General features: G+C 40.9%; 1 protein-coding gene and 1 pseudogene across 8 annotated transcripts in view; one reads left to right on the forward strand and one right to left on the reverse strand.

Moving 5' to 3' along the window:
• Nucleotides 1-2,629: 2,629 nt before the first annotated feature.
• Nr2c1 (nuclear receptor subfamily 2 group C member 1) overlaps nucleotides 2,630-26,937 on the reverse strand; it is a 53,303-nt gene continuing 28,995 nt past the window's right edge. For 5 of the 8 annotated variants that reach the window (XM_010629186.3, XM_010629184.3, XM_010629185.3 and 2 more), the window contains 7 exons: nucleotides 25,731-25,915; nucleotides 23,902-24,067; nucleotides 17,518-17,639; nucleotides 11,261-11,400; nucleotides 9,264-9,401; nucleotides 5,927-6,032; nucleotides 2,630-4,489 (listed from right to left, as the gene is read on the reverse strand). In XM_010629186.3, the coding sequence (XP_010627488.1) occupies nucleotides 4,315-4,489; nucleotides 5,927-6,032; nucleotides 9,264-9,401; nucleotides 11,261-11,400; nucleotides 17,518-17,639; nucleotides 23,902-24,067; nucleotides 25,731-25,915 (1,032 nt within the window). In that variant the 3' untranslated portion in view covers nucleotides 2,630-4,314. The remainder of the gene's footprint in view (nucleotides 4,490-5,926; nucleotides 6,033-9,263; nucleotides 9,402-11,260; nucleotides 11,401-17,517; nucleotides 17,640-23,901; nucleotides 24,068-25,730; nucleotides 25,916-26,937) is intronic. The other 3 variants (XM_010629187.2, XM_033763840.1, XM_010629188.3) reach the window with 3 other exon arrangements.
• Nucleotides 14,174-14,263, forward strand: LOC117286180 (annotated as a pseudogene).

Consider the following 26,937-nt stretch of genomic DNA (forward strand, 5'->3'; position numbering starts at 1 on the left):
CTTCCTATCCTGTGCTTTCAGACCCCATCTCTAACATTCCCTGTCAAGAGTTATAGCCTGGGCATTCTTTTCAAACTACAGGCTTTCCTGTCATAAGACTGTTTTAAATACTGAAATGCAGTATTATTTCTAGAAACACTGAATAATATGAGTGCATCCTGCAAAGGATTGTAATTTTGGTAGTAAATTTTTAATCCCAAAGGATAACGTTCCACTATCAAGGTCAAATTTTCTTTTGGACTCTATCAATTATTCAGAATCACATATTCGGGCCAGGGATTTAGCTCAGCGGTTCGGTGGCCTGCCTTGCAAGTGCAAGGATCCGAGTTCAATCCCCGGTACCCCCAAAAAAAAACAACAAAAAACAGAATCACATATTTGAGTTAATAATTAACTGTGACTTGCACTCGTTTGGCCTTTAATTTTATCCAAAATATTTCAATGTATATCTAAGAATCCTTTCAACAACATATCGTTCTCCCACCTGAAAAAGTAATCCCTTTGCATCACTAAATATCCAGTTGACAGAACCACCTGGCACAGCAAGTATTTCCTCCTGTTCACAATCACCTTTTCCTCCGATTGACTGTTTTGCTTTTGTTGTTTGTGCCTTTGGGGTCACATCCAAGAAAATACTGCCAAATCCGATGTAATGAAGGCTTCCACTTTGTCTTCTAGGAGTTTTATGGTTTCAGGTGTTTAATTCATTCGGAGTTAATTTCTGTGTAGAGGAAAGGGCCCACCTCATTCTCTGCATATTCACCCTTTCCCATATGCATATCCAGTTTCCCCCATGTGCGCTTTGGTTTGTCCTGGCTTTTTAGATACCAGATGTCGCTCTACAGCCCAGCCTGGCCTAGAGGTCCTGGGCTCAACAGTCCTCAGCCTCCTCAGCTCCCAAGCAGCCGTCCTAGGCGGGGCTACCTGGCCACACCCCATTCTTCAGAGAGGCTGTCCTTTTCTCTGAGGTTTGTCTTGGCAACCTTGTTGCTGATTATCTGGCCAGGTGCTTCCGGGTTTATTTCTGGGCTACTCTGTTCCATGTTACCTTATGCCAGGAGCACACCATTCTGGTTACTGGAGCTTTATATTTTGAGCCAGGATGTGAGAAGCCTCCAGATCTTTAAGATTGTCTTTGGCACTTAGGGTCCTTGAAAATTGCCTATGAATTTTTGGACTTTAAAAATTTGCAAAAAACACAAGGACCTGAGTTCGATCCCTGGTACCAAAAAAAAAAAAAAGTACCATTGCAATTTTGATAGGGATTTCACAGAACCTGTACTCTCTTTGGTAGTATAGCCATCGGTATTAAGCATTCCAACTCTTGAATACAGATGGCTTCCCATTTGTGTCTTAATTTCTTCCAGCAAGTTTTGGGATTTTCAGTGTACAAGTCTTTCACCTCCTTGATTAATCTTATTCCTAATTTTAATTCTTTGTAATGCTATTTTAAATGTGACTTTTATTTCTTTTTTGACTTGTCACTGTCAGTGTGCAGAATGCAACTGATTTTTGCTTTTGAATCCTGCAACTTTGCTACATGTATTAATTTTAACCATTTTGGGGGGTTCTAATATGAGATTATGTCATCTGTGAACAGAGGTAATTTTTACTTCTATTTTGACACGGTCTTACTGGCTACTTCATGCTGGCGTCAAACTTGCAGTGATCCTCCTGCCTCAGCCTCTCGAGTGCCAGGATTACAGAAGTACGCTAGCATGCCGTTTCTCTCTTCCCTTTGGAACTGTACAGACCTGCAGGATTTCTTTGAACAAAACACAGTGGAGACCCCGGGTGATTTCTAATGCCAGTAAGAGAGGCAATACGGCTTCTCCTGGCTCCATCAACCATTGTTCTGGAAACTCAGCCACTAGGCCACACAGAAGCAAAACAGAGGGGCTTCAGCCCCACCCAGGTGCCAGCAGCAGTCAGGTGGGCTTTCCACATGGGGGGTGATTCCCAAGATGCCGGCGCCACCCTCCAAGCAGCCCCTGTTCTGGCTGAAGCCAGAGATACTAGGTCTCTACCACAACATCCAAGCAGTAGACTCACTGGCAAAACAGATGTTGTTTGAAACGTGTTCTGGAGTGCAGCAGTAGATAACTAGAACACTCTCCATACTCTTTAACCCCTCATATATCCCTCCCATTTTCACCCTCCTACTGCTCTACAAGTAACCAGCGTCTAAATCTAGTACTACTTCTTGCTTTTTAAAGATTCATTTCACACGTACCCCTTAACACTTGCACAGTGTTTTCAGTAAGTCTGTTAAGTTATACTCTTCTGCACACTTCATCTGCTGCTTTTGGGCACTGTATTCTGTGGACTCACCTGCGCTGACAGCTCATTCCTGTTTCGTTCTGGACAGCATCATGCTAGGTGACCACAGCACTATTCTGGGTGACCACTCATCCATTCTCTGTCAACGCGCATTCAGTTTTTAGGGTTTTGCTCTTATAGTGTTGACATGAACTCTTTACCTTGGTGTTGGAGATGCAACCCAGGGAGTCACATGTACCAGACGCAGGCCCGACCACCGAGCTGAGCCCAGCCTAGGGCATGGGGTGAGCTCAGCATTGAACAACAGGACGCTGAAATGAAGGGTATTGGTAGAATGCAGACATTTGTAATACAAGCCACATTTAATATGGATTTTTAAACACTTCCAAATATAACTACAAATTTAATCAGGAAAAAATACCTGAAAGAAACATCTTAATTAGCCATTAGTACATTTAAGGGATTTTTCTGAATCCTTGGTTTACAACCAGGGGTTTATAAAGGTACAACCCTGACCTTTTCATTTGAGTGTTTTACACTAAGTGTAGTTTTCTCCAGCTGAGAATTATAAATACATCTCTTGACAAAAATCATGATTTAAACTCGGAAAGAAATTTTACTTAATAAGTTGTTAAAGATTAAGTCGATACTTCTAAAAAATGTTGATACTTTTTAAAAAATGACTGTAGTCATTAGTAAAATCCACACTCTCCCAAAAATTTCAGCTTCTCTTCTATTGCAAAAGCTTTATAAAAATGTACTGAGTACAATAAACTCTCCATATTTGTATTTTAAAAATCAACAGTCATACCAAAAGAACTCAGTGTGAATCAGAGCAAAGAAATATCTAACAGTAACAGGTTTGCTTGTAACATCGACGTGGGGGACATCAAAGTCTAAAATGCATTTTTGGGCATGGTGGCACATATCTGTAATCCCAGCACTGAAGAGGCTGAGGCAGGAAGACTGCCACAAGTTTGAGGCCAGCCTGGGCTACACAGTGAATTCAAGGACAGCCAGAACTACAAACCAATCCTGTCTCTAAACAACAAAAAAAAACTGCTTTTGTTGTGGGATAACATGGCCTCACGCTGACACCCCTCAATGGTACTGCTGTGCAATGAATCAATACATACTCCTTTAAAAATCATCAACTGCTTTAAAATAATTGTTTAACCCATAGATTTTGAAAACTTGGGCTGGCTATTACAAGTCCGTTACTTAGCAAATCGGATCAGCTTTTCTAACAATCTGAAAGAAGTCACCAAAACCACAGGGCAGAGTCAGGAAGGCTGTAACACAAGTACAGGAAGAAAGGATTTCTGGTGCTTCTTGTGGAATAGGCAAGAGCAACAATTTTAATACCCATGTGAAATGGTGAAATATTTTGAGCTTAGTCTCTACTATATTTAAAACACAATAAACAAAAAAAAACCCTGAAATTAATTTCCCATCTTATCCACAAAACCCCAATTTTCTGCCACCTAAATAAAAAGTGCTTGTAACTAATAAAACACAACATTAAAAGTCATGAATGGCCTACATCTCATTGCCAGCAATGAGTGGCATATGCTAAAGGACATCATGAATTTACAAAGACAAAAAATATATATTTGATTATAATTTCCTATAGTTCTAACATTATTATACCACTGAGCATAAAATAATCTTTGACATGGCAATTAAAACAGATTACATGATGGAAGATTAAAATACAAGGAATTTCTCCTTAGAGCTAACTGACCAGTAAGTATATTAGTTCACAATAAAGTTAAATATGAATAGAACACAATTCAGGGGGATAAAGACTAATTTATTTGTTTTAAAATATAAAACAGAAACAGAAAGGGAAATCTAATTCCTGCTGACTGTCCAGTCACTTCAAAAATTCTTCGTGAGGATGCTAAAGTAAAAATATCTTGGATTTTGGTTAAAGTCAAAATGATCCAGAAACCCTGGAAGCAATGAGTTCCATTTGGTATCTTTTTGTGTCCCAGGAAGGAACAGTAAGTTTATACACTGCGATCACAGCTTTCAGACGCTGTGACCAATTATTTGGGAGTTATAGTCTGCAGGCTCCATTTTTAAAATGTGCGGGATAACGCTGTCAATTCGGACGTTCCCAATGAGGCCTTTGAAAAACAGCTCTTCTGTGATGGTGGCGTTCATTAATCTCAGAGCCGGCAATCTGAGCAGCAGCCTGGAGAGCCTAAAAGAAAAGGGGACAGGAGGAGGGGGAGAAACAAGACTGTAAAGCAAAACAAGATTTAGTAGGAAAACGCTAGTAATTTCTTCTGCCTATTACTTGGGGCCTAATTTAAAATACAGATCTAATTTTCCAAAGCTATGACCAAAGCTTCGGATTCTCAAGCCTGAGGCCGTATGACAGGAAGGCCTTGCTCTCAGCTGCAAAGCTGTGCTGATTCCACAGGCCCAAGTTAGGAACCACGGGTCAGCTTACACACTGAAGTCTGGCTTCCTGACTCCTTCCACAACCTAAGAAGAGCAGTGTTTTGTCATTGGAACACTCACGTATGGCAAGTACCTTGGTGTTGTGTACAGACGATGTACCAGAAATGGCACAACAGGCACGTTACTAATACAAGAAAGAACAACACGGAATCAAGACCACTGGCTTCAAAACTTGCTTCAGCCACCACCTGTTATGTGACTGTGCAAACCACTCCTCCCTGTCTCTCCCACCGTGCAATCTGAGGATGGACGGAGTGATTCCTGCCAGTTTCTAGGCCAGGCAGTGAGGCTCTTAAAGGCGGAACCAAGGCTTATGCGAAAGATCACTCTAAATTGAAAACTGCTATCCAAAGATAAAGATTTTAAATAAGCAGGAACAAGAAACTTGAGACAATTTCAGATCAGCCAAAGCACCTGCAATGAAGAGCTGCATGGTCCAAAAGGAGGAGAACTGGAAATACCGCATTCATTCACACAACAACAGAAGCAACATTTTTCCCTTGGGCCAATTCCTCAATACAAGCAACTTTTAAAATTTTAAGAAACTGAAAAACAACCATGACCATGCTATCTCTCTCAACGCCTTGTGCTCCATTTATCTTTCCCTCTCCCTGACACTTGAGGTCACAGGGTCCAGAGCCCTTCATCCAACTCCTCGGCCTTGTGCCTGCTAACCCCGGTCCAGCAGAGCCAAATCTCCAGGCCCTGCACTCTGGTCAAGATAGACAGATGGATATGGTGGTGCTGGGCAGCCAACCAGGGCCTCACACATGCTAGGCAAGCACTCTGTCGGAGTCACAGCCTCAGCCACACCGCTGTTTTCAACAGCGCTATCACTGAAACATTTAACTCCTGAGAATGGAAAAATGGTGAAAGATTAGATTCACAATTTTTTTGGGTGGGGGAGGTTTGAGACAGGGTCTCACTATGAAGTTGAGAAAGACCTGGAACTCACTATGTAGCCCAGGCTGGTCTCGAACTCCCACAGATCCTCCTGCCTCAGCCTCCCCAGTGTTGGGATTATAGACATGTGCCACCATGCTCGGTTCACAAAAATTTCTGAATGAATTTAAATGAAAAAAATTTAATTTCTAAATGTTTAGAATATAGTTATGTCAGTAATACAATAAACATATCTAAAATTTAAAAGAAAAAAAATTTAATTTCTAGATACCTGTAGGTGTCATCCGGATATGTTCTGGTTATGTAATCTTGAAATTCCACATAAGCCTTTTCCTGACATTTTTCAATCTGTTCCATATTTTCTAGGCCTGGATGATCTGAAATATTAAACAATATATTGTTACCCTGCTTCTGAATGCTCATTTAATAAGACACTGAATGTAGACGTGGAAATAGGAATAAACAGTCCAGTTAAAACAGCAGCTCCTGGCAGGGTATGATATGCACAACTTTAATGCCAGCACTGAGGCAGGAGGATCCCCACAGAGTTTGAGGCTGGCCTGGGCTACAAAATAAGACTCTATCTGCAAAAACAAACAAAACCAACACACACACACACACACACACACACACACACACACACCCAAAAGGAGCTCTCAGAGGGAGGGGTATGGAGGCAATACTTGTAATCCCAGCATTTTTTGGGGGTGGTATCGGAGATCGAACTTGGGTCCTTGCGCTTGCAAGGCAGGCGCCAGAACCACTGAGCCAAATGCCCAACCCATGCCAGCATTTTGGAAGGCTGAGTCTGAGCCTAACCTAGGAGGCAAGACACTACCTCAAAATAAGGAAATAAAATATGTAGCTCTATTATTCCACAAATATTTATTGAGCCACCTACTATAAACAAAGCACCGCACTTCGTGAACTTGAAATTATTTTATCTCATACACATTTTAAATCTAATAAAAAAAATAAGGCCACTGGGTATTACCAAACTAGTATTCTCTCCATTCCAAAAGGGGTGGAATGTTGGTAATTTCATATATATATGTATTTTTTTTTTTTGGCAGTAGTGGGGACTGAACCCAAGCCCTCTGCATCAAGCTGCACTCCCAGCCCTTTTCATGTTTCATTTTGAGGCAGAGTCTCACGAAGTCACTGAGCTGTGTCAGCTGGGCTTGAAGCCACGGTCGCCCTGCCTCAGACCCGCCGTGCTGAGATGACAGGTGAGCACAAGTTCCCGCCTTCCCTTCCTCCCACCTCTTTTCTTCCTTCCTTCGCTTTCTCCCTTCTTGCTTCCTTCTTGTTTTATGGTCCTGGGGATTGAACACAGGACCCTCATGTTGAGCTATATTCCCAGCCCTTTTCTGAGCCAGGGTCTTGCTAAATTGCTCAAATGCTGGCCTTAAATTCAAAGGATGCTGTGATTACAGGTGTGTGCTCCATGCCTAACCTCATAGAAATATCTTTTGTTTTGATTTTTTTCTTTTTTTTTTTTTTGTGGAGACAGACTCTTGCTATGTAGTTCAGATTGGCTTTGAACTCTTATAAAAGATCCTCCTACCTCATCCTCCCAAGTGCTGGGATTATGGGTGTGCACCACTGTGCCCAGCCACGGAGGTGGTTTTAATGGAAAAAATATTTGCAAATTACAATCTATACCTCTATACCACACTAAGGAAAAGTACCCTATTACAGTTAAGTAAAAACATACTCAGGAGCTGGGGAATTAGCTCAGTGGTACCATGCCTGTCTCACAAGCACAAGGTCCTGAGTTCTATCCCCAGTACCAAAAAACACAAACAAAAACATACTTATGAAACTAACTACTGAACATGAACATCATAACCTCTTTTTAAAAAATTACAACACACAAAAAAGGAAATAATCTATATAAGTATTTCAATGGCACTGTAACACTCCAGAAAAACAGAATTATTAAGAGAAGTTTAAAATAATTATGCCTAATGCAGTTTCAATTTTCATCTAAGGACAATGAAGGCACAAAACTACCTGGATACCACCTACAACCCCAGCTACTTGGGAGGTTGAGGCAGGGCGGCAAGGCAGCTGCAAGGCCAGCCTGGGCTACATGGTGAGATCCTGTTTCAAAATAAAATTTAAAAGGCAGGCTGGGTGTGGTGGCGCACGCCTGTAATCCCAGCACTCGAGAGGCTGAGGCAGGAGATCACTGCAGGTTCAAGACCATCCAGGTCAGTCTCAACTACATAATGAGACCCTGTCTCACAAAACAAAACAAAATTTAAAAGGCAGGGGATACAGCATAAAAAGCTTAAGAGAAACAGAGCAGAGATGCCCATTATTAACGCATGGGAACATCAGAGGAAACAGCACAGGAGAGCTTTAATGTCTCAGCGGTACCTCTGACAGGAGGCAGTTTCTTCAGGAACAGAAATCTGAACACAAATCTAAATGAGAAAGCACAGAACACCTAGGAGAAGCATCAATTCGGAACCTGCTGTTGGAGAACTTGTCACTTACCACATGTGAACACCAAATATGCAGGGAAATGACACCTGGCTTCCTACGTGTTACAGGCTCTGATAAGGTGCTGGAGAATTTAACCCCTAGTGCAGCTGTAATTCTTTCTTTCTGGCCCTTGGTAACGCCTCACAGACCCGAGAATCCGAATACCGGGGTGACAATGGAAACACAAGTCTGTAATGTTATCTCACTGACTTTTCATTGCTTTTCATACACAGACATCTAACATCCTTAATCCAAAGCACGTAATTTGATGGTTCTTAGCCTATTTACAGAGTTGCACAACCACCGCTACTGAACTGGCTCTAGGACATTTCCGTCTCCCCAGGAGCTCACTCCCTGCCCACCACTCCCTTCTGCTCTTCTCTTTTGTCTCTGGGCCGCCTGCGCTGCTGCACTTCACTGATTGTTTCCACATTTTAAGGATCATGAACTATGCTGCCCTACACATGAATTCTTTTGTGTAAATACATTTTCATTTCTCTCGGGCTGACAGGAATGGAACTGCTGGGCACAAAGTAACTCCCCGTGTTCAACATTCTGAAGAACAACTGAACTTTTTTCCAAGGGAGATGCACCCCTTTGCTGCTGTTGCTTTGTTTCTTGTTATGTAGGTCAGGCCGGCCTTGAACTCCTTGTGATCTTCCTGCCTCAGCCTAGCCTCCTGAACGCTAGGATTGTAAGTGTGCACTACCACACCGAGCTCAAATGCGTGAGTTTAACATTCCTACAAGGAAGATAGGTGGGTTCTAGCATCTCCACGTACTTAACACTAGTTTAATTAAGAAGTAGAGGGACAAGGATTTAGCTCAGTGGTTCCGCTGCCTGCCTCGCAAGTGCAAGGTCCCAAGTTCAATCCCCGGTACCAAATAAAAAAAAAAAAAAAGAGGAAGCAGTGGATGTGTATTAGGACTGGCACTATGGCCTTACACAGGATGGCCCTCCCCACACACAGGGTAAATTCTTGCTTTCATTTTTTCCCCTCTTTTTACTTGTCCCAAATTTGCTCTGCAGAGCCCACTGTCCCCACCTGTCTGCTTCTTTCCTACCTTTAATGAACGTGAAACTTTGCCACCATCAGAGAAGAGAAGTGCACTCACCCGGGCTGAAGAGCACGATGGCCTTCAGGTAGGCGTACTCGTGCCCATCGATGCAGAGCCGGACCATGCTGTTGCAGAACTCCTGCAGCCGGAAGATGTGCTCCATCAGCAGCTTCCTTCGCTCGGGGGACATCTTATCTTGGATTAAAAACAAACAAATGCTCTTAGGTTTCATCTGAAATGTGTGACTATGTGCATCTAATATATTTCCTTTTGACTAATTTCCAACTTGGAATAAAGCCATCTATAAATGTTTAAAATTTAGAATCTCTTCAAGTATAGATGAAACTAATAATATTTAGACATTGTTCATTCAACAAAAAATTAGTAGAGCAAACCCTAAAGGCAGTGTTTCCTTCCAAGACATGCCTTTGAGAAGATGCAAGGCAACCGTGTGAAAAACTGGCCCACTGAGGTGCAAATGACTCAAGTTCTGGTAACAGGGTTTTATTGAAACTTACAGTGGCTGGAAATAAATCTCCACTTTTAAAAGCTAGCAATACCTCTTAGTATTTAGCAAAAACAAAACACTGTCAAGATCAAAGTTGAGAAAAATAGTTTTGCAAGACAAATCCTAGTTTATTGTAGTGAGATACATAAAAAGACCTCTATTGGGCTGCGGATTTAGCTCAGTGGTTCAGTGACGTGCCTTGCAAGCGCAAGGACCCGAGTTCAATCCCCGGTACCCTCCCCCCCAAAAAAGACATCTATTAACAATCAGTCAGCCACAGTTTTCCTGAAACCAGGCTCCAGAACAGCCCGGAAGTAGATGAGAAATGAATCAGGACTCTAAGTACATAAATAAGAGCCAAGTGTGGTGCTGCCCTCTGCTACATCTTCTAATGGGAAAATTTAAGATGATTTCTCTACCTTAAATATAAGAAACAGCAGATGACTTAAAAATAATGAAAGCAGCCAGGCTTGGGGGCCCATGTTTGTAAGCCAGCTACTCAGAGAGCTGAGGCGGGATTGTAAATTCAAGGCCAGCCTCGGCCACTCCGCAAGATTCTGTCTCCGAATAAGAAACTGGGGAAAAAAAAAAAAAAGTCGGAGATGTAGTTGAATGGTAAAGTGCCTCTGGGTTCCACCTTCAGTACTGCAAAAAACAAAAATACCCCAAAGAACAGAATAAGCTAAGGAACTAAAAAGTAGTCCATGATATAAAGATCATTCCTGAGCTCAAAAGGCAGAAAAAGGTAAGCTTTTCTGAATCAGTGACCACCTATATCCTTAAATGACTGAGAGCTGTAATCACCGTGGTGTCCAGAAAAGGAAGCAGCATGAAGACTGTTCCACAACTCCAGTTCTGTTTAGCCAAGAGAATACGCAGCCTATCTTGGGATTCAAAGGGCTACAATAAAGGAAGTAGTATACCTTTAAAATATCCAATCACCTCTATCTAAGCTAGCATTGGATTCTCAGGTACCTGTACCAAAGCGCCTCGTCAGCAAGTCCAAGACATGGACAGCACAGGGCTCGTCCCCGCCACAGTTCACAGAGAACCCCGCTGCCAACGTGGTGGCAACGGTAGGGGAGGCCTTCAGCAGGGACTCACGTGTGCCGGTGACTCTGGGTTCACCTGCTCGGGAGAAGAGCTGTTTCACAGCAAGCCTGGCTTTCTTGGTTCTCCTGTGGCACAGGTCCGCACCAGGCCCTAGTCACAGGCTGACATGTCATGGCACCAGGCCCTCCTACTTCCAGAACCACGACCCAAAAGGAACCTCTGTATCAGTAACCCGGCCCCCGGTGTTCTGTTTTAGCAGGAGGAAACTAAGCCTGCCAAATTCAAATAGACTAGTTTCAATTCTGTCCCTCACTCACTTAAAAGTATTTTTGGGTGATTAACAGATTTCTCAAAATGTAAAAATTATCCAAAGTAAAAAAGACCACTGGTATAAAAATAACACAATCATCGGGACACATAACTGATTAGAACATTTTATAAAGTTGATGCCACCTCCTGTATCCTGGAAACGGAGTAAGAAGGTACTTTTTACCTTGCTGAAGGCTGCTGTGGAGACAGTTGACAAAGGTTGCTAATATGGTCGCTACATTCATCACCTGCCAGCACTGGGCAAGGCCGAGAGTGAAGAGTTCATTCCAGTACGCTTTCACCAGTGATATGCTGTTTTCCTGCCTATGAAAACAGACACAAAAGCATAAAGGAGGAGTAATGCAATAAACTTTATAACTGATCTATGCGCTTAAAAGTAAAGTATTACTGAACTGAGGTACTCTAGAAGACCAAGTAGGCATGGACTCCAATTCTGACACGACTGATGAAGAGTGCTTAGAAACTGAGATACCAGTTAGCACAGTATTAACCAGCTAGCTTATAAGAACAACTGCAAGTAATATTTTAAACTAAAAAAGTTGAGGCTTTAATCCACCACTTCACCGCAATAGTGGGACAAATGGCTCATGCTATATTTCAGACAATTTTACTATAATTAACAAGAGATAAGAAAGGTCAAACGCTCTTTCCTGAATTTCTGAATAATAAATATTCAGAAGCATAAAAGAACAGAAAGATAAGCTTCTCAACTCTCAGGCTGCATAACTGTATAAAACACAGACACTATATATCCTGTATCTCGCTTAACATTACAAAGAGATAGGTACATATCTTCACTCATACGTGGAAGCCAAAAAGCGGAGCTTTTGTTTGCTTTTTTGAGACAAACTCTCACTACGTAGTTCAGGCGGGCCTTGAACTCACTATGGAGCCCAGGCTGGCCTCGAAATCATAGCAATCCTCCTGCCTCAGCCTCCTGAGTGCTGAGATTCCAGGCGTATGCAACCATGCCCGGCTGCAAAAGTGAACCCTACAGAAGTAGAGACAGAAGAGCAGTCGCCAGAGCTTCAGAATGTTGTAGGGCAGTAGAGGATGAAGACAGGATGCTAAATGGGTGCCAGGTGCAGCTGGATAGGAGGATCCTCTCATGTGCTACAGCAGAGCAGGACAGCAGAGTGGACAATCACTACTTCACAGTAGCTAGAGGAAAGGGTTCTGAATGATCCCAAGACAAAGAAATGATATGTATCTAAGGGCACAGATGGGTCAGTTAGCCTTAACTGATCACTGCACACTGTATACACCCTGTAAGTATATACAATTACTCATAATCAATTTAAATAAAAAATATTTATTGAAAAAAAATCACAGGAACATGCAAGCCACATGATAGGCATTCTCCAAATCACTGGAGAAACAGCAGTTAGCAAGAAGGACTATGTGTGCTTCAAAAAAAAGAAGGAGGTGGGCCAGGGATTTAGCTCAGCGGTTCGGTGGCCTGCCTTGCAAGCACAAGGACCCGAGTTCAATCCCCGGTACCAAAAAAAAAAAAGAAAGAAAAAGAAAAAGAAGGAAACCTTAACAAATGTATACATGCGATCATACATAAATCCCAGGTAATCCCAGTTCTACACTGCTATAAAGAGGAGATCGGTAAGGAAACGGGGAGGGTCACATGGGTGGTTAGATGGCCATCTGCAGCGTGAGGAGAGGCCACTGAGGCAGTGACATCTAGGGCATTTGAGTAAAGAAAGAAGGGAATTTCAAAAGAAACAAAAGATCCCGGCAGGTAGCACTCAAGAAGAAAGAATATGGCAAACGTGCTGACGTGAGAATGTGCGCGTTCTAGGTGTGCGATAAACGTTCTGAGCAGATTATTGAACCCTTCCCCACTACCTTAATACCCTTTCCCTGTCTGGTTTTCCTGGGTAATAAACCCACCTATCTCCTAAAACAAGCTCAGCTTCTCTTGCATTTCTCTTTCCGCTGCCCTTTTGGTGCTGCCTAGACATTTGCATTTTGTATCTACCACACACCATCCTGATTCATTGTCTTGGACCTGCCTCCCACACAGACGAAATCCTCACTGGAAGCAAAGCCTCTCTGACACATCTCCACACCTGAGGGACCAGCAGAGTATGCAGAGCACAGAGAAGGAGCTCAGCAAACGCCTTCTGACCTCAGGGACACAGGCAGGTGGAAGACAGCTCTGAGGACAAATAGCGGTGGGCATGGGTCTTGTAAAAACCAGTCTGAAGCCAGACCCGATGAATGTTTTTTCCCCCAGCACTGGGGAATGAACCCAGGGCCTCCACAATGAACCACATCCCAATCCTTTCTCTAAGTTTTTTTTATATTTTTGAGATAGGATCTCAGAATTTAGCTAAGTCACTCAACTGCACAGGTGATACTCCAATTTGTAATTTCCCTGCATCAGCCTCCCAGAGGGCTGGAATTGTAGATGTGCTGCCACCACAATCAGCATTTTTTTCCTGCTTAATATACCTTCAAAATTCTGGAAATCAGTGTGTTTAAAAGAAATTATTCGGTAAGAATCCTTTTTTTTTTTCCTTTTGGTACTGGGGATCAAATTCAGGACCTTGCACTTGCGAGAAGGCAGCGCAACCACTGAGCTAAATCCCCAGCCCGAATCCTAACCTTTATAATACTACATTTTATTAAAGAATAGGATGTACTTCATTCAAAGGCTAACATAACATTCCCAATTTAAAAGGTGACGAAAGTAACTCTTCTCACAAGGTGAGAGTTTATCTTCAAGCTGAACTCTTTTTCATTTGAGAAGTGTTACTCGACACAGAAACCAAGTATTAAACTTGGAAGTAAAGTCTGAGTACAAATGAAACCAGTATTTTTAAATCTCTATATAGAAAATGGTTAAAAATTCAAACTCAGGTAAGTAAAATAAAAGGAAATAAAAATACCAAGATACTATTTTTGTTCATCAGAAAAGCTGGATAAAATCCACAGTTAAGGAGGTGTGAGGAAGTAAGCTGCGTCCTTAGGCCACATAAACCGGCCCCACACCCCACACGTTTCCAGAGGACGATCAGGAGGTTCCTCGCAAAGGCAGAAACGGAACCAGGCGGCTGGGTGATTCCACTTGAAAGGAATCAATTTACAGAGAAGATTAGCATGGCCCCTGCATGAGGATGACACACAAATTTGTGAGGCGCTCCATATTTTAAAAAAAAGAAGAAACCGATTTTATAGAAATGACATAAGTAGCCAAAAATGTGCATTGTAGCATTGGGAGTAAGAACAAAATTGGTAACAACCCAAATGTCTACTGCTAAAGCCTCAGTCAATAAATTCTAATCAACCCGTAAGATGGAATAGCAGGTAGCCATTAAGACAAGTACGATAGGGCAGAGCATGATTCCACATGTTTATAACTCCAGCACTCTTATACACTGAGGCAGGAGGATCACAAGTCCAAGACCGGCCTGGACAACTTACTGAGACCTGTCTCCAAAAACACAAATAAACACCAAAAAAAAAAACAAAACAAAACAAAAAAAACACACACACGACAACAAAAAAAACTAGAATAAATTAATTTACATCTGCCGATATAGAAAGAAGGCCATAATACCTGTATAAAAATATAAAAAGCAAGACAAGAAAAGGATGCATAGATGTGCATTTTAATGGTTTAATAAATACAGCATGGTAAAAACCTAACAGACTACCACAAACTGCTAACATGAGGTCAGTCACCTCTGCAAAGTAAGGTTTTTACTTTGCAGTTCTACATTTCAGTTTTATTTTAAATACAAGAAAAACATAAAAGCAAACCAGTTTTCATCTTAACTTCTGTTTCTGATACTTTAAAGAGGAAACAGTTAATCAAGCTCATTAATCAGTGAACACAAGAAAGGAAAGATCAGAGAAAAGCCGGAGTGGCGGTGAGTGACGCCTAAGTGTCACCAGAGCAAGGACATCAGAGGGTACCCAAGCAGTGAACTCCCAGACGGCAGGATTTTGTTTCCAGGGGAAATGCTAAGATACTATTAGCACAAAATGACATCAGTCTACCTTTTTACTCAAAAAAAAAAAAAAAAAAACCAAAACCCAAACCCTTGACTATGTAAAAGTAGCTATGTTTCAATGCTTCTTTAAAACTTCATTACATTAGGAGAGAAAAATGTCTTTTTTAAAAGAAGACTAGGATGGGATGAAGTAGCACGAAAGAAAATGACCATCACTTATTTACTCTGCAGCAGGGACAAGGTTAAATCCACTTTCGGAAGCAAGGGTTTGTAATTGAGAGATGTGGGAACTTAGCCTCAGCCTCGTTTAAGTAACTGATCCAAAGACACAATGAGCAGATGAACAAAGACAATAAAGACAAAATTTGAACCTGTCTGGTTCTTCTATGAATCCCTACACAATGTGGAAAGTAAAATGCTGGGTGGAAAGGGCCTGTGTGCTTGCAGATTTTCCTGTTAGGATTTGTATTTTTGTCGCTGTTACCACTGCTGGAATGGAACCCACATCCTATAAATTATCTATTCAGGGATTAGAAACAAGAGTTCAAGAGGTGGCTAAGCCTTTAGTATCTAGCTCAACAGTTACTCTAATCACAAAGATGCCCACAGCTGCTGCACCAAACTGACTTCTAGCAGAGATCCCAGGGAAAAGCAGCTGTGCTGCAACAAGAAACCTCAGGCATTATTTTTGGTCTCCTTGACATCTGGAGTATTTACTCAGGATAAGCATACTCAACAGAAGTATTAAAATCATATTATGACTCTTTGAACTCAAAGAGTTTAAAATATACCCCAAATTCCTTTCTTGTTGTTTTACTATAATAATTGATATTCTATTATAAAAAATATCACCAGCTTTTTTTTTGACCCACATATACTAGGCAAACAGTAAACTATACTTAATGCTTTTAAAGTAATAAAATGCTAACATGTACAATTTCACATTTTATTTTAATTTTTCTAAAAAAAAAAAAAAAGCCAGGCATGGTGGTGCACACCTATAATTCCAGCACTTAAGACGGCTGAGGCAGGAGGATCCTGTGAGTTTGAGGCCAGTTTGGACTACACAGTAAATTCAAGACCAGCCTGAACCACATAGCGAGCAAGACCCTGTCTCAAAAACAAAAACAAACCTCCGACCCGCCAAAAAAAACTGGAGAAATTTTGGAAGTTGAATGTTATTTTTGAGAAAAAGGACTGTTATTTTGAGTGTTTGAAAGGTTAACCACTCTAAATCAGACTTGTCTGCGTAACTATTTATTAAGTATGGGATTTAATGTGGGATAACACTGACTGATAGCCACATCATAATATTAAATGTCTTCTAGCTTCAAGATTCAGATGTTATTTATATTCAAAATATTCTCTGAGGATAGGGATGGACAGTGATTTTTCATTTGATAAGTTGGAAAAGTGGCGTATAGGTTATGAAAGTGAATTACCTATAAAATCAGAGTCACGAGTAGGGGCTTGGGAATAGAATAAAATTATAGGCATAACTTTTCCCACTGTCTCACTTTCTCATATACTAGCTCGTTTTAAGAGAGAGACTACCAGGCTGCAACACAACCCACTTATTTATTGCAAGTGCCAACATCGCAATTAAACCTGAATACTGAGGTTTTAGTTTGAGACAAACAACTCATGCATTAACATCTTTTGTCTTAAAAGAAAAATAAGAGCCATGCACAGGTCTGCCACCACTATAGTAGTTACTTTAAAGCAATCTAAATATATTGGACAAATTTGATAAAACTTGGATTCCTTATAGTACAGCATTTTCCATTTCATCTGATTACTCCAGAACTGAATACAGATTGCTCTTTAGTGGTAAGACTGAATCTAAATCATTACAGTGGTACTACGAGGGGTTTACATTTTTTTTGTGTGTGTATGTTTGTGTTGAGAGCGTGGTTGAGACTGAGTCTCACTATGTAGCTCAGGTTGGCCTTGAACTCACGGCAATCGTCCTGCCTCAGCCTTCCGAGTGTTGGGACTGCAGGCCTGTGCCACCTTCATGCCCAGTGAAGGTTTTACATTTTCCATCTTTTTTTGACAGAGGTAACCACATGAATGGAAAACAGTTACTTCTATTTTTAAACATAACTGCTGTAAACAAATTTCAGAACTGTAGTGACATGCCTGGGATGGGAGCTGAAAGGGCAGTGGTGGAGGACGTGCCTCCAGCCTCTCTTCGCCTGCACCAAGACAGCCATGACCAATGCTAGTCACAAGCTACTCGCTCCACTTCGATTCCATCCAAACTACAGATAGGCCCAACTCCAAAATAATATGTGGAAAATAGTACTCAGATGCCCTGATTTGTCATATTAATAATACAACTTAATGTTACAATGTTATAGTTTTCTTCTCCTTTAATGAAAAATTCTTGCTTAATGTACATTTGCTACAAAGTCATATTTACATTCAAGGACTTAGAAACACTCACCCTAGCGCCTGGAAAGAAGGGATGGAAAGTGCCCAGTGCATTGATAAGAACAGCAGTCTGGAAGCAGACTCCCCAATGTAGTGCACATTCAGGTACTCGGGCGTAGGAGAAGGCATGGTGAGCTAGTGTGAACAGGGAGTTCGGTAAATCATCTTGTGACTTATGTAAACACAATACATCAAATGAGTCTAGCACATTCACAAAAAGAGGCTGATCTTGAAATAATCCAAGGCCCTGGATGTTACAGCTAACTGGGCTTACAATAAATGAGTAGATCAGTTTCTAACAACAATATTCAGAGAAATAGAATTTCAATACACATCAACCATGATATTCTGGTTTATTTTTAAAAGTCACTCCCGATCCTGGTCTCATCTACCTGTCTTCCCTTCCGAACAATGGTGCACAAGATTCAGAGTATAGAGCAACTGTGTAGCTGAAACTCCACTCAGCTAATGAATCCGATGAATCCGAATGCTTGCAGGGCCGAGAGCACGCAATGAAGCAGGGTCACTGATGCCAACTGGCAAGGGCACCATTCCAGACAAAGGCCACAAGCTGGGACTCGAACTAGGCACAATCTGGGTTTTGCCCAGCCACTTCTGCAATTTTTTAGAATATGGTCTGTGCAAAATGTCCCTATTTAAAAAAACTGGGCCTGAAAAAAAAAGTAACTTAAAAAATATCCTACAGCTAAACACAAAGTATGCCTGCACACAGCCACCCACAGGGTCGTGCTGCTGACCGTACCATGGGGATTTTCTGCGTCTGATTGCCATTGCAAATAAATGGCCTATGTCAAAAGATTTCCGAATCCATTTGTGAAAGTCTTTTAAACAGTTTTTGTTGCCGTAAATGAAATGTGTGAGGAACATGTTTCCTGTTAGGGAATTCTGGAGATGATCCATGGGATCTACCTATCCTGTGAAGTGAGGCTACGGGAATAGCACCTCTACCGCGAGTACTAAGCTGGGGCATCTGAGTCACGGCCGGCGCTGGACATTGAGACATCCTGCGCCATGCTATGGGGCGAGTGTCCCCGTTCAGAGAACTGAAATCTCAAACATTTTCGGCACCGACTATGAAGATGTTTCAGGTCTCGGAGCATTTCAGATTTGAGATGTTCAACCAGTAAAGTCTCTGTGAATATTCTAAAATCTGAAAAAACTAAACCCAGAAACACCTCCAGTCCCAAGTACTTCAGATAAGGAACCCTACACTGTAATACCACTTCTACAACTCTACTCCAGAAACGTGTGAACATGCAGAGCGCACAGGAGGTGCCCACTTAGCTCTGCTTTGAGCAGAGTGAAGGTGAACACCGGCATCGACCCGGAAAGAATAATCTGCCCAGACACCGTGGGGACCTCAGGGGTGTTTGCAGGTCCACACGGTACGCAGACATGTGAGCACGAAGCGCACTGCACACCGTAACCTGGGGGGCAGGTGGGCGGGTACCTTGGGAATGTGTACATAGCTTCCACCAGATTCTGAAAGGTGTCTACAACACCAAACAGAGCACAGGTTTCATCAAAATGATAAGTTCTCTAGAAATGTTACGTAAAACATAAAAAAATCACAACTGCCTTTGTTCAATGTTAGCCACAAATGTTTTACCTATTACTTAACAGTGCCACATAGCAAAACAACAGGGCAATTGGGGGTTAAAATGCCATGTCATAAGAAGAAAAACTTTTGTGTGTGGTATGGGGAACGCACCAGGACCTTGCGTGTGCAAAGCATGTGCTTACCACTGAGCTGTACTTCCGTGAGATTTTTTTAAATGTCTGAGAAATGTTTACTGGAGCAGTAAAATAAAGACAATACAGCTCTTAAGGCAATCAAGCAATCATTAAACATCTTAAACCTAATCTTAGGATACAACTGCTTCTGAGTATGTATATTAAAAAATTTACAGCTGGGCGTGGTGGAGCACGCCTATAATCCCAGCACTGGGGAGGCTGAGGCAAGAGAATCACTGTGAGTTTGAGACCAGCCTGGGCTACACAGTGAGTTCCAAGTCAGTCTCAATTACATAGTGAGACCCTGTCTCAAAAAACAAACAAAAAAACCTTACAATTATCATATCTTCTCAGAATCACCCCAGGTGAACAGGAGGAAAAAAAAAAATCTAAAAATTTAGAACAACCAAAAATACTAGTTTTATGGGCGAGAAATAAATAAAATGAAAACAACAATAAAAAATGCCGTCTACTGCTGGGTGTGGTGGTACACGCCTGTGAAAGCCGAAGATCACTGCAAGTTTGAAGCCAGCCTGGGTCATGTAGTGACTTCAAGAACAATCTGAACTAAGTAGCAAGACCCTGTCTCATAATAAAAAAAAAATATCCTCTAAAGTTGGCTATAAACAACAAAATATTTGCAATACTGTATGTAAAACTTGAATATACTGCCTTACTTTACACAACAGTAGTGTTCAATGAAAATCTTTCATTATTTTAATTATAAAAGTGAAATCACTAAAGGAAACTGTTCTATCATGTTATATTATTTTGGAGGAGGAAATGGAAATGTTTCATAATTTTTATTTCATATACTTTACAAACCTCTAGTATTATAAATCAGAAAGTTAATCTGGCTGAAAAAATAGTACATTTAACAAGTCTTTTAACTGCAAAGACATATTTTTCTTTTTTTATACATACACAGAAGGTGAGTTTCTACTCCAAAGATTATGTTAAAGCTAAGAATGCCTATAGAACTGAATGGTGCACATTTTTCAACTTATAAAAACATTTAATAAATTGAGCTTTTAAAAGAGTACTGATAAGATCTAAGCCTGCCTTTTCTATTACTTGCCCTTGTGATTATCCTTCTGGCAGATTCTGTACAGAACTTTGCTAACAGTCTGTACACTACAGCTTTTGGAAAATCATTTGACTTGAATTAGCATGTCTGGGTTCTAGCACTTCTAATTTTTCATTATTTGGCTGTTTTTTTTTTTTAAAAAAAATCATTTGCTGAACAACCATTTACAGAGAAATAGGTGGGTGCTGTCTCAACAGAGGAAAAGAATGAAAATGCAACCAGCTCTGGAAGTGGCTAAGAGGCCAAGTGTGGTAATCCTACCATTCAGGAGACTGAGGCAGGAAGACCACAAGGTTGAGGCCAACCTGAACTATGTAATCAGACCCTGTCTCAAAAAACAGAAATAGCTAAGAAAGGGAATACAATGTGTGGAAAACAATGGGCAGCTGGATCAGAACATAGGGGGCCCTAAAAGTCATTCTACAGACTGGACTAGGTCACACATGGGCGATAGGAAGGCTTTTATTATTTATCTAAAAAAATTTTTAGCAGTGCTGGGGATCAAATTCAAGGGCCTGCACATGCTGGACAAGCACAACGGCCAAATGACATATTTAGGGTGATGTTTATAACAAGTAGCATGCTGGTACTGGTGCACAGGAAAAGACGGAGAAAATGGACTGGAAGCAAAAATATTATTTTATTTTAACAGTGCAAGTTATGAATTTTAAGAGGCTTAAAACATGGCAATGGAAATAAACTGAAATGGAGAAATTCAAGTAATAGAATGACTAAAGTTCAGCTATGAATGGCAGGACTGTAGGATGGGATGGGAGGCCAGGCATGGTAGTGCACGCCGGTAATCCCAGCACTCCAAGGCAGACGCAGGAGGACTGAGGTAAGCGAGGCCAGCCTGGGCTACACAGTGAGCTCAAGGTCAGTTCAAAGTGGCATAGTGAGACCAATGTCTTAAAAAAAAAAGGAAGGAGGGGAATGAGTTGTGGAGAGAGTGAAAGAATGAAGAGGACTCTCAAGTTGCAAATATGGATATGTCAGAGGCCTGGGATTCTAATACTGAGAATAAACACAAAGAGAACAGTTTTGGAAAGCACCTCACTTCTGTCTCACATACTTCTAAGATGGAAATACTACCTACTTTGATTATACTTATAAGGAACTGTAAAAAACTGAGAAACAGTAAAACTCTTTTAATAAGAGCATTAAATATTAATATTGCTCTAGAGTCTTCACAATTCCAGCTTCATTGTTAGATTATTTCTCCTTATTACACAGAGTTGTTTTGAACAGACATTGAAAATCTCTTTCCCTACCAAATGAGAATAAAAATTTTAACCTCCCCAAGAGAATGCATGAAGACTCAAGTGAAGGACCATACGTGAAAACACGCTGAGAACTGCACCACACATAAAGATGCCAGAGAACAGCAGCACCCTTCAGCGTGGCCATGAAGGGCAAATGGCCTGAGCTATGGGCTGCAAGGGTCAGGCCTGGGACTGATGACCAGAGAACCACAAGGACAGAGCGCATGAAACTCGGAACTAAGCGGGGAACTCACGGAGAAATCGACCGCCTGACTCCAGGGCTGTAAGCAAGACCAAACACATGGTCCTGTTCCGAGAAAACACTTCACAGTGCTCTCAGGATACCTAGAGTACACGAAGTGACAGAAGGAATGGAGAAAAGTCAATGCTAGAAAGAAAAACAGAAGTTCCAATTTGCCTAATTCATTGGTTCGGAACACTTATTTTGAGGAATCAAAATTTTGAGGAACAACATCAAAGATAAAAAAGAGCCCCTTTTTTCTAAAATGGCCTCTGGCCTTTTCCTTGGTCCTTCACACACTTGTCTCGTTTTACCTTTCCTCACATTTAAAGCCAAGGCAGAAAATAAAACTAACCAAAGAATACTCTTCCTTTGGAGAAGAAAGAACAATGGGAAGAAAATTCTTTTGCCCCGCTACATCCCTGTCTATAGACCCTACTGTAATTTTCAGAGATGGCACTGATTATTCTCATTACCTTTCTCATAGCACTGAAAAACTTTTCCTGTACAAAGCAGATAATTTCTTCTTCTTCTTCTTTTTTTTTTTTTTGCAGAGTTGGGGATCTAACACCAAGGCTTTGCACATGCTAGACAACCGCTCTACCACTGAATTATATATTCCCAATCCCAGATAAAATATGTAAGTTATCTTTAGTAAAGTTTCACATCAAATTTGATTTCACTGATGAAATGAACTGACTACATCAAACTACAGCAATTATTATTTAAGCCATGATGATTTTTGTTAATGCCTGTTCTATCAAGTTGATTTTCACAAATATAAATACTATCATATGTAGTCTGGTCAATGATCGCTCCACCTACCTACCTACCAGCACTGAGGACTGAGCCCAGGCTTTTGCACCTAGCTACCTCCCCAGCCCTTCATTCATTTTCTATTTTGAGACAGGGTCTCACTAAGTGGCTGAGTTGCCCAGCAGAGGATCCTCTGCCTCAGCCTCCCAGAATGCTGGGATCACAGGTATGTGTCACCACACGCCTGGCCAATGTCACATTTGTTCTATGTTCACTACTGCTGTTGGCAATAGATATACATACATATGTGTCTATGTATATGGGTACATACGTCACACACATGACAACTGTGCATTTTCTTCCCAAGAAATCTTTGGGAACTTACAGGCTATAGTAAATTTATAAAGACTGGCCTTTAGATGTTCCAGGACAGCTATGTTTTGCCAAGTGAAAGCACATACTTACATCCAATCACTTGGCACACCTCTTGGTAACGGTACCATAACTGGCAGAGCAAAGACACGGTGTGAGGAAAGTGGAAGGGGTCAAAAAGGAGGGTCTTAGTTCAATTACTATACAGTGATCTTTTTAAGCTGGATGTGGTGGTGCACACACACCAGTGATCCCAGCATTTGGGAGGCTGAGGCGCAAGGATCACCATGAGTTTGAAGCCAGCCTGGGCTACACAGTGAGTTCAAGGCCAGTATGAACTACAGAGCAAGACTGCCTCAAAAAGCCAAAAAAAAAGTATCTTTTTAAAATAATATTTCCATCATAGAGTGTGATTAAGGGAAAAAATTTAAAAAGTACCTCCTTCAAAATGGTAAAGAAGTAAAAAAAAAAGCTAAAAACTAAATGTTGAAATGTACTAATTTTACTCTATTACGACAATGCTGAAAGCTAATTAGGATGATACATAACGAATGGAATGTTCTGTGGTAAAAGTAGGGCATCTGTGCCTTGGACACTGATTTACAGTAAAGCAGCAGCTAGGCATTGAACAAAAGCAGTGCACTCGACACAACAGGAAAGCCAGGCCTTCAAGGGAAAGGCCTTGCAACGGTTCTAAAGCACACTCCTTCAGACTTGGGCCATGCACTGCTGTGACAATTAACTGGCAAACCAGATGCTTCAGGCAGCCTCTGTCTTCTACAGCCAGATGCGTGACAGTCAGTCCCAGTTCTCATCTACCAGGGACTTCTGACTTGAGTAACACAAAATATGGACTCTGACTTTTGAAAAGCAGATTAAAATCAAACAGTGTTACATAAAAGTTTGAAAAACTTATAGAAATACCCTGAAAGCTACATGTGATTCGCTGAGAAGCGGCCCCTCCTTCTCGATGTAACTCAGGCTGGACTCTGCCGCTGTCAGGTGTCTGCCTCCTTCCGGGCTCTCCCCTGAGCTCTGACAGGCGCTGCTCTCTCCCGGGTTCAGCGCTTTAGCAAGGGTGTCAAACGCCCTACAAGGAGACACCAGAAGCTGAGTGCAGCCAATCTCAAGAAGTGCAATGGAAATGCTATATAAAACCCTGACATTGTGATTTAAAGCTAAAAAATTATTTAGAAAATAGGGCCGGGAGTATACCTCAGTGGTAGAATGCTTAACCGGCACGTGCAAGGCCCTGGGTTCAATCTCCAGCACCACAAACAAACAAAAAGCCTACCCACACACACCCCTCTAGAAAACAGAACTCTGTGGTATTAGTGAGCGCTATTTCAATGACTTCTATGAGTCTCTCCAAAATCTACAAATTAAACTTCATATTAGCAAACAATTCAAGCACTTTAAAAAAATCTTTCCAGGCATGATTGCACATATCTGTAGTTCCAGCACTGCGATGGGTGAGGCAGGAGGACTGCCATGAGTTCAAGGCCAGCACGGGCTACATACCAAGACCTGGTCTCCAAAAACAAAACAAAAAAAAGAAAGAAAATTCCTCCTGCTTTATTTTACACAGACATATGTATGTATCCTCATGCTTTTGTTTACATACAGGACATATTTATTTTACATACATACAGTTATTTGGAAAAGGTAAGAGCAAGAACTTATGTTGATGGCTGTGTTGAACACAGCACAAAGTTGAGTCTTTGTTTTACTTAAATGTTCATATAGTGTTTTTAAACCCCCATTCACACAGTTAAATGTAAACTACCAAGAATTTGAGATTAGGGTGATGATTAGTGTTAACAAATTAACTATTCTAAACACTGCCGCATATTTTTCAAAGGTATCTGTCTTCTAGAATTCCATAAAAGTCTTATATTCAACAAAGTACTTACTGTAGCCCTTAAATGCAACTTAGTTAATACTTTATTTTTCTTGTGGTGCTACAGATCCAACCCAGGCATCCTGCCTGCTGTGTAAATGCTCTATCACTGAGCTACACTCTCAGGGCAGCAGTCAATATTTTAAATAAAACTGAGAATGAGAAAAGTTGGAAGAAATTTACTTAACCACCAAACAGTTTACCTAGAGCCTAACTCAGGCAGGTGTCATTTCAACTAGGCCACTCTTGCACTGAGTAAATTTGATAAAATTGCTTTCATATTTCCTGCTATATTACCTTATAAAAATTTAAGAAAAATTGCAACTTTTGGTCATCCTGTATTTAAATAATTGGACTGGCAAGTGGTTATTATCTTATAAAATACTGACAAAAAGGAAAACAGCACTCCAGTAGTATTTTTTTCAGGAGTAACTTCAAACCACAGTTAATTCAACTAGCTCTTTTATGCTTATTTTCATTACTAGAAAGTAGTATGGAGTTTATCAACATAACTGTCTAGTAAGAAAATGCTTTACTTTATATACATAAGATAAAATTTGGCAACTAAAATATCTGAAATGTCACACCCAAATTATCATGCAAGAGGGAAACGATTCCTAAATTTGAAGACAACATTTATGATTTTATACTGTTCACTTACTGTTCTTGCTATTAAAATTGTAAACTGTTGGATAGAGTATTTTATAGTAGACGCTTTTTCACTTAAAAGCTTACTATGCCTTATTTTTAAAGAAGTCTAATAAAAATGTTTCCTGAAACTTCTATAAATAGCATTTGACACAAAAGTGTTTCAATACAAATACTAAAGGATACTGAGCCAAGTAGACCTCACCTTGAAACGTCACCGCTGGTCTGCATTTCTTGATGAAATTCACCCAAAGACGTGTCCCCATTGTGCACACCCTCCATCACAGATGCACCGTTACTACTCGGAGAAAGCTCTTTCGTCTTCCCGAGGTTTGCTAATGATGTAACCACACTGGCCAATGTACTTAAATCTCCCTGACATGATTCAGCCTTAAAAAAATAAAAAAAGTATTAAAATTCTGCAAATTGGTGCATTTCAAAAATCTAAACTATTCGATTCTAGATTATAAAATGCAAAAAGAAAAGTAAATAGAATAGAGTAAAGTCAAATCCATGAGCTCTAAGCCTTTAGCAACTTTCTGAGGAAAATTTAGGTTTTAAAAAGTATTTGGGCCTTGGATTTAGCTCAGTGGTTCCGCTGCCTGCTTTCTAAGCGCAAGGACCCGAGTTCAATCCCTCGTACCAAAAAAAAAAAAAGAAAATTTTTTCAGGTACATTTCTTAAAAAATGTTTTAAGGCTGTGGATGTAGCTCAGAGTCTAATGCAGTGCTTGCCTCATGAGTACAAGACCCTGAGCCAGAGCCCCAGTTCTGTTAAATAAATAAATCACCCCCAAACTGTACTTCATGGCCAGCCAATCATGTAATTATTAAATTACATTTCTTCCCATTTATGTTCATTTTTGTTAATAATGTATAGCATATATCTTTTATGCACCAGCTATAAAATTTTATAAAAAGAGTATTTTCTAGCCAGGCTTGGTAGAATACACTATTGCAAGGCTAAGGCAAGAGAATTCGAGGCAACTCAATGAGAATTTTCTCTAACTTTTTGTACACTTTTTCCTTTAGAGACAGAGTCTCCTTACATTGCCCAGGCTGGCCTTGACCTGGCCATCCTCCTGCCTCAGCCTCCAAAGAGTGCTAGGATCACAGGTATATGCCACTATGCCTAGGTTCTCCTTAACTCTTTATCCAGAAATAAAATTGTACAGGAAAGGTGAAAAAGTGCTTGATCTTCCCTCATTTAAGGGGGTTCCAGGGATCAAACTCGGGTCCTTGTGCTTGCAAGGCAGGCAGAAGAACCACTGAACTAAATCCCCAGCCCCACTCTTTCTTAATAATCAAATTAGCACCCCCGATAATACTATTTTTAACCCTAAGACAATCCATGCACCTTGATACTTTATTCATTGTTGATTCCTGAGTTTACGTGAAACTGATTTCAGTAAG

The sequence above is a fragment of the Fukomys damarensis genome, unplaced genomic scaffold (assembly GCF_012274545.1).
Source record: "Fukomys damarensis isolate Sample0158 unplaced genomic scaffold, DMR_v1.0_HiC HiC_scaffold_15, whole genome shotgun sequence".
In the NCBI taxonomy this organism is placed as follows: Eukaryota; Metazoa; Chordata; class Mammalia; order Rodentia; family Bathyergidae; genus Fukomys; species Fukomys damarensis.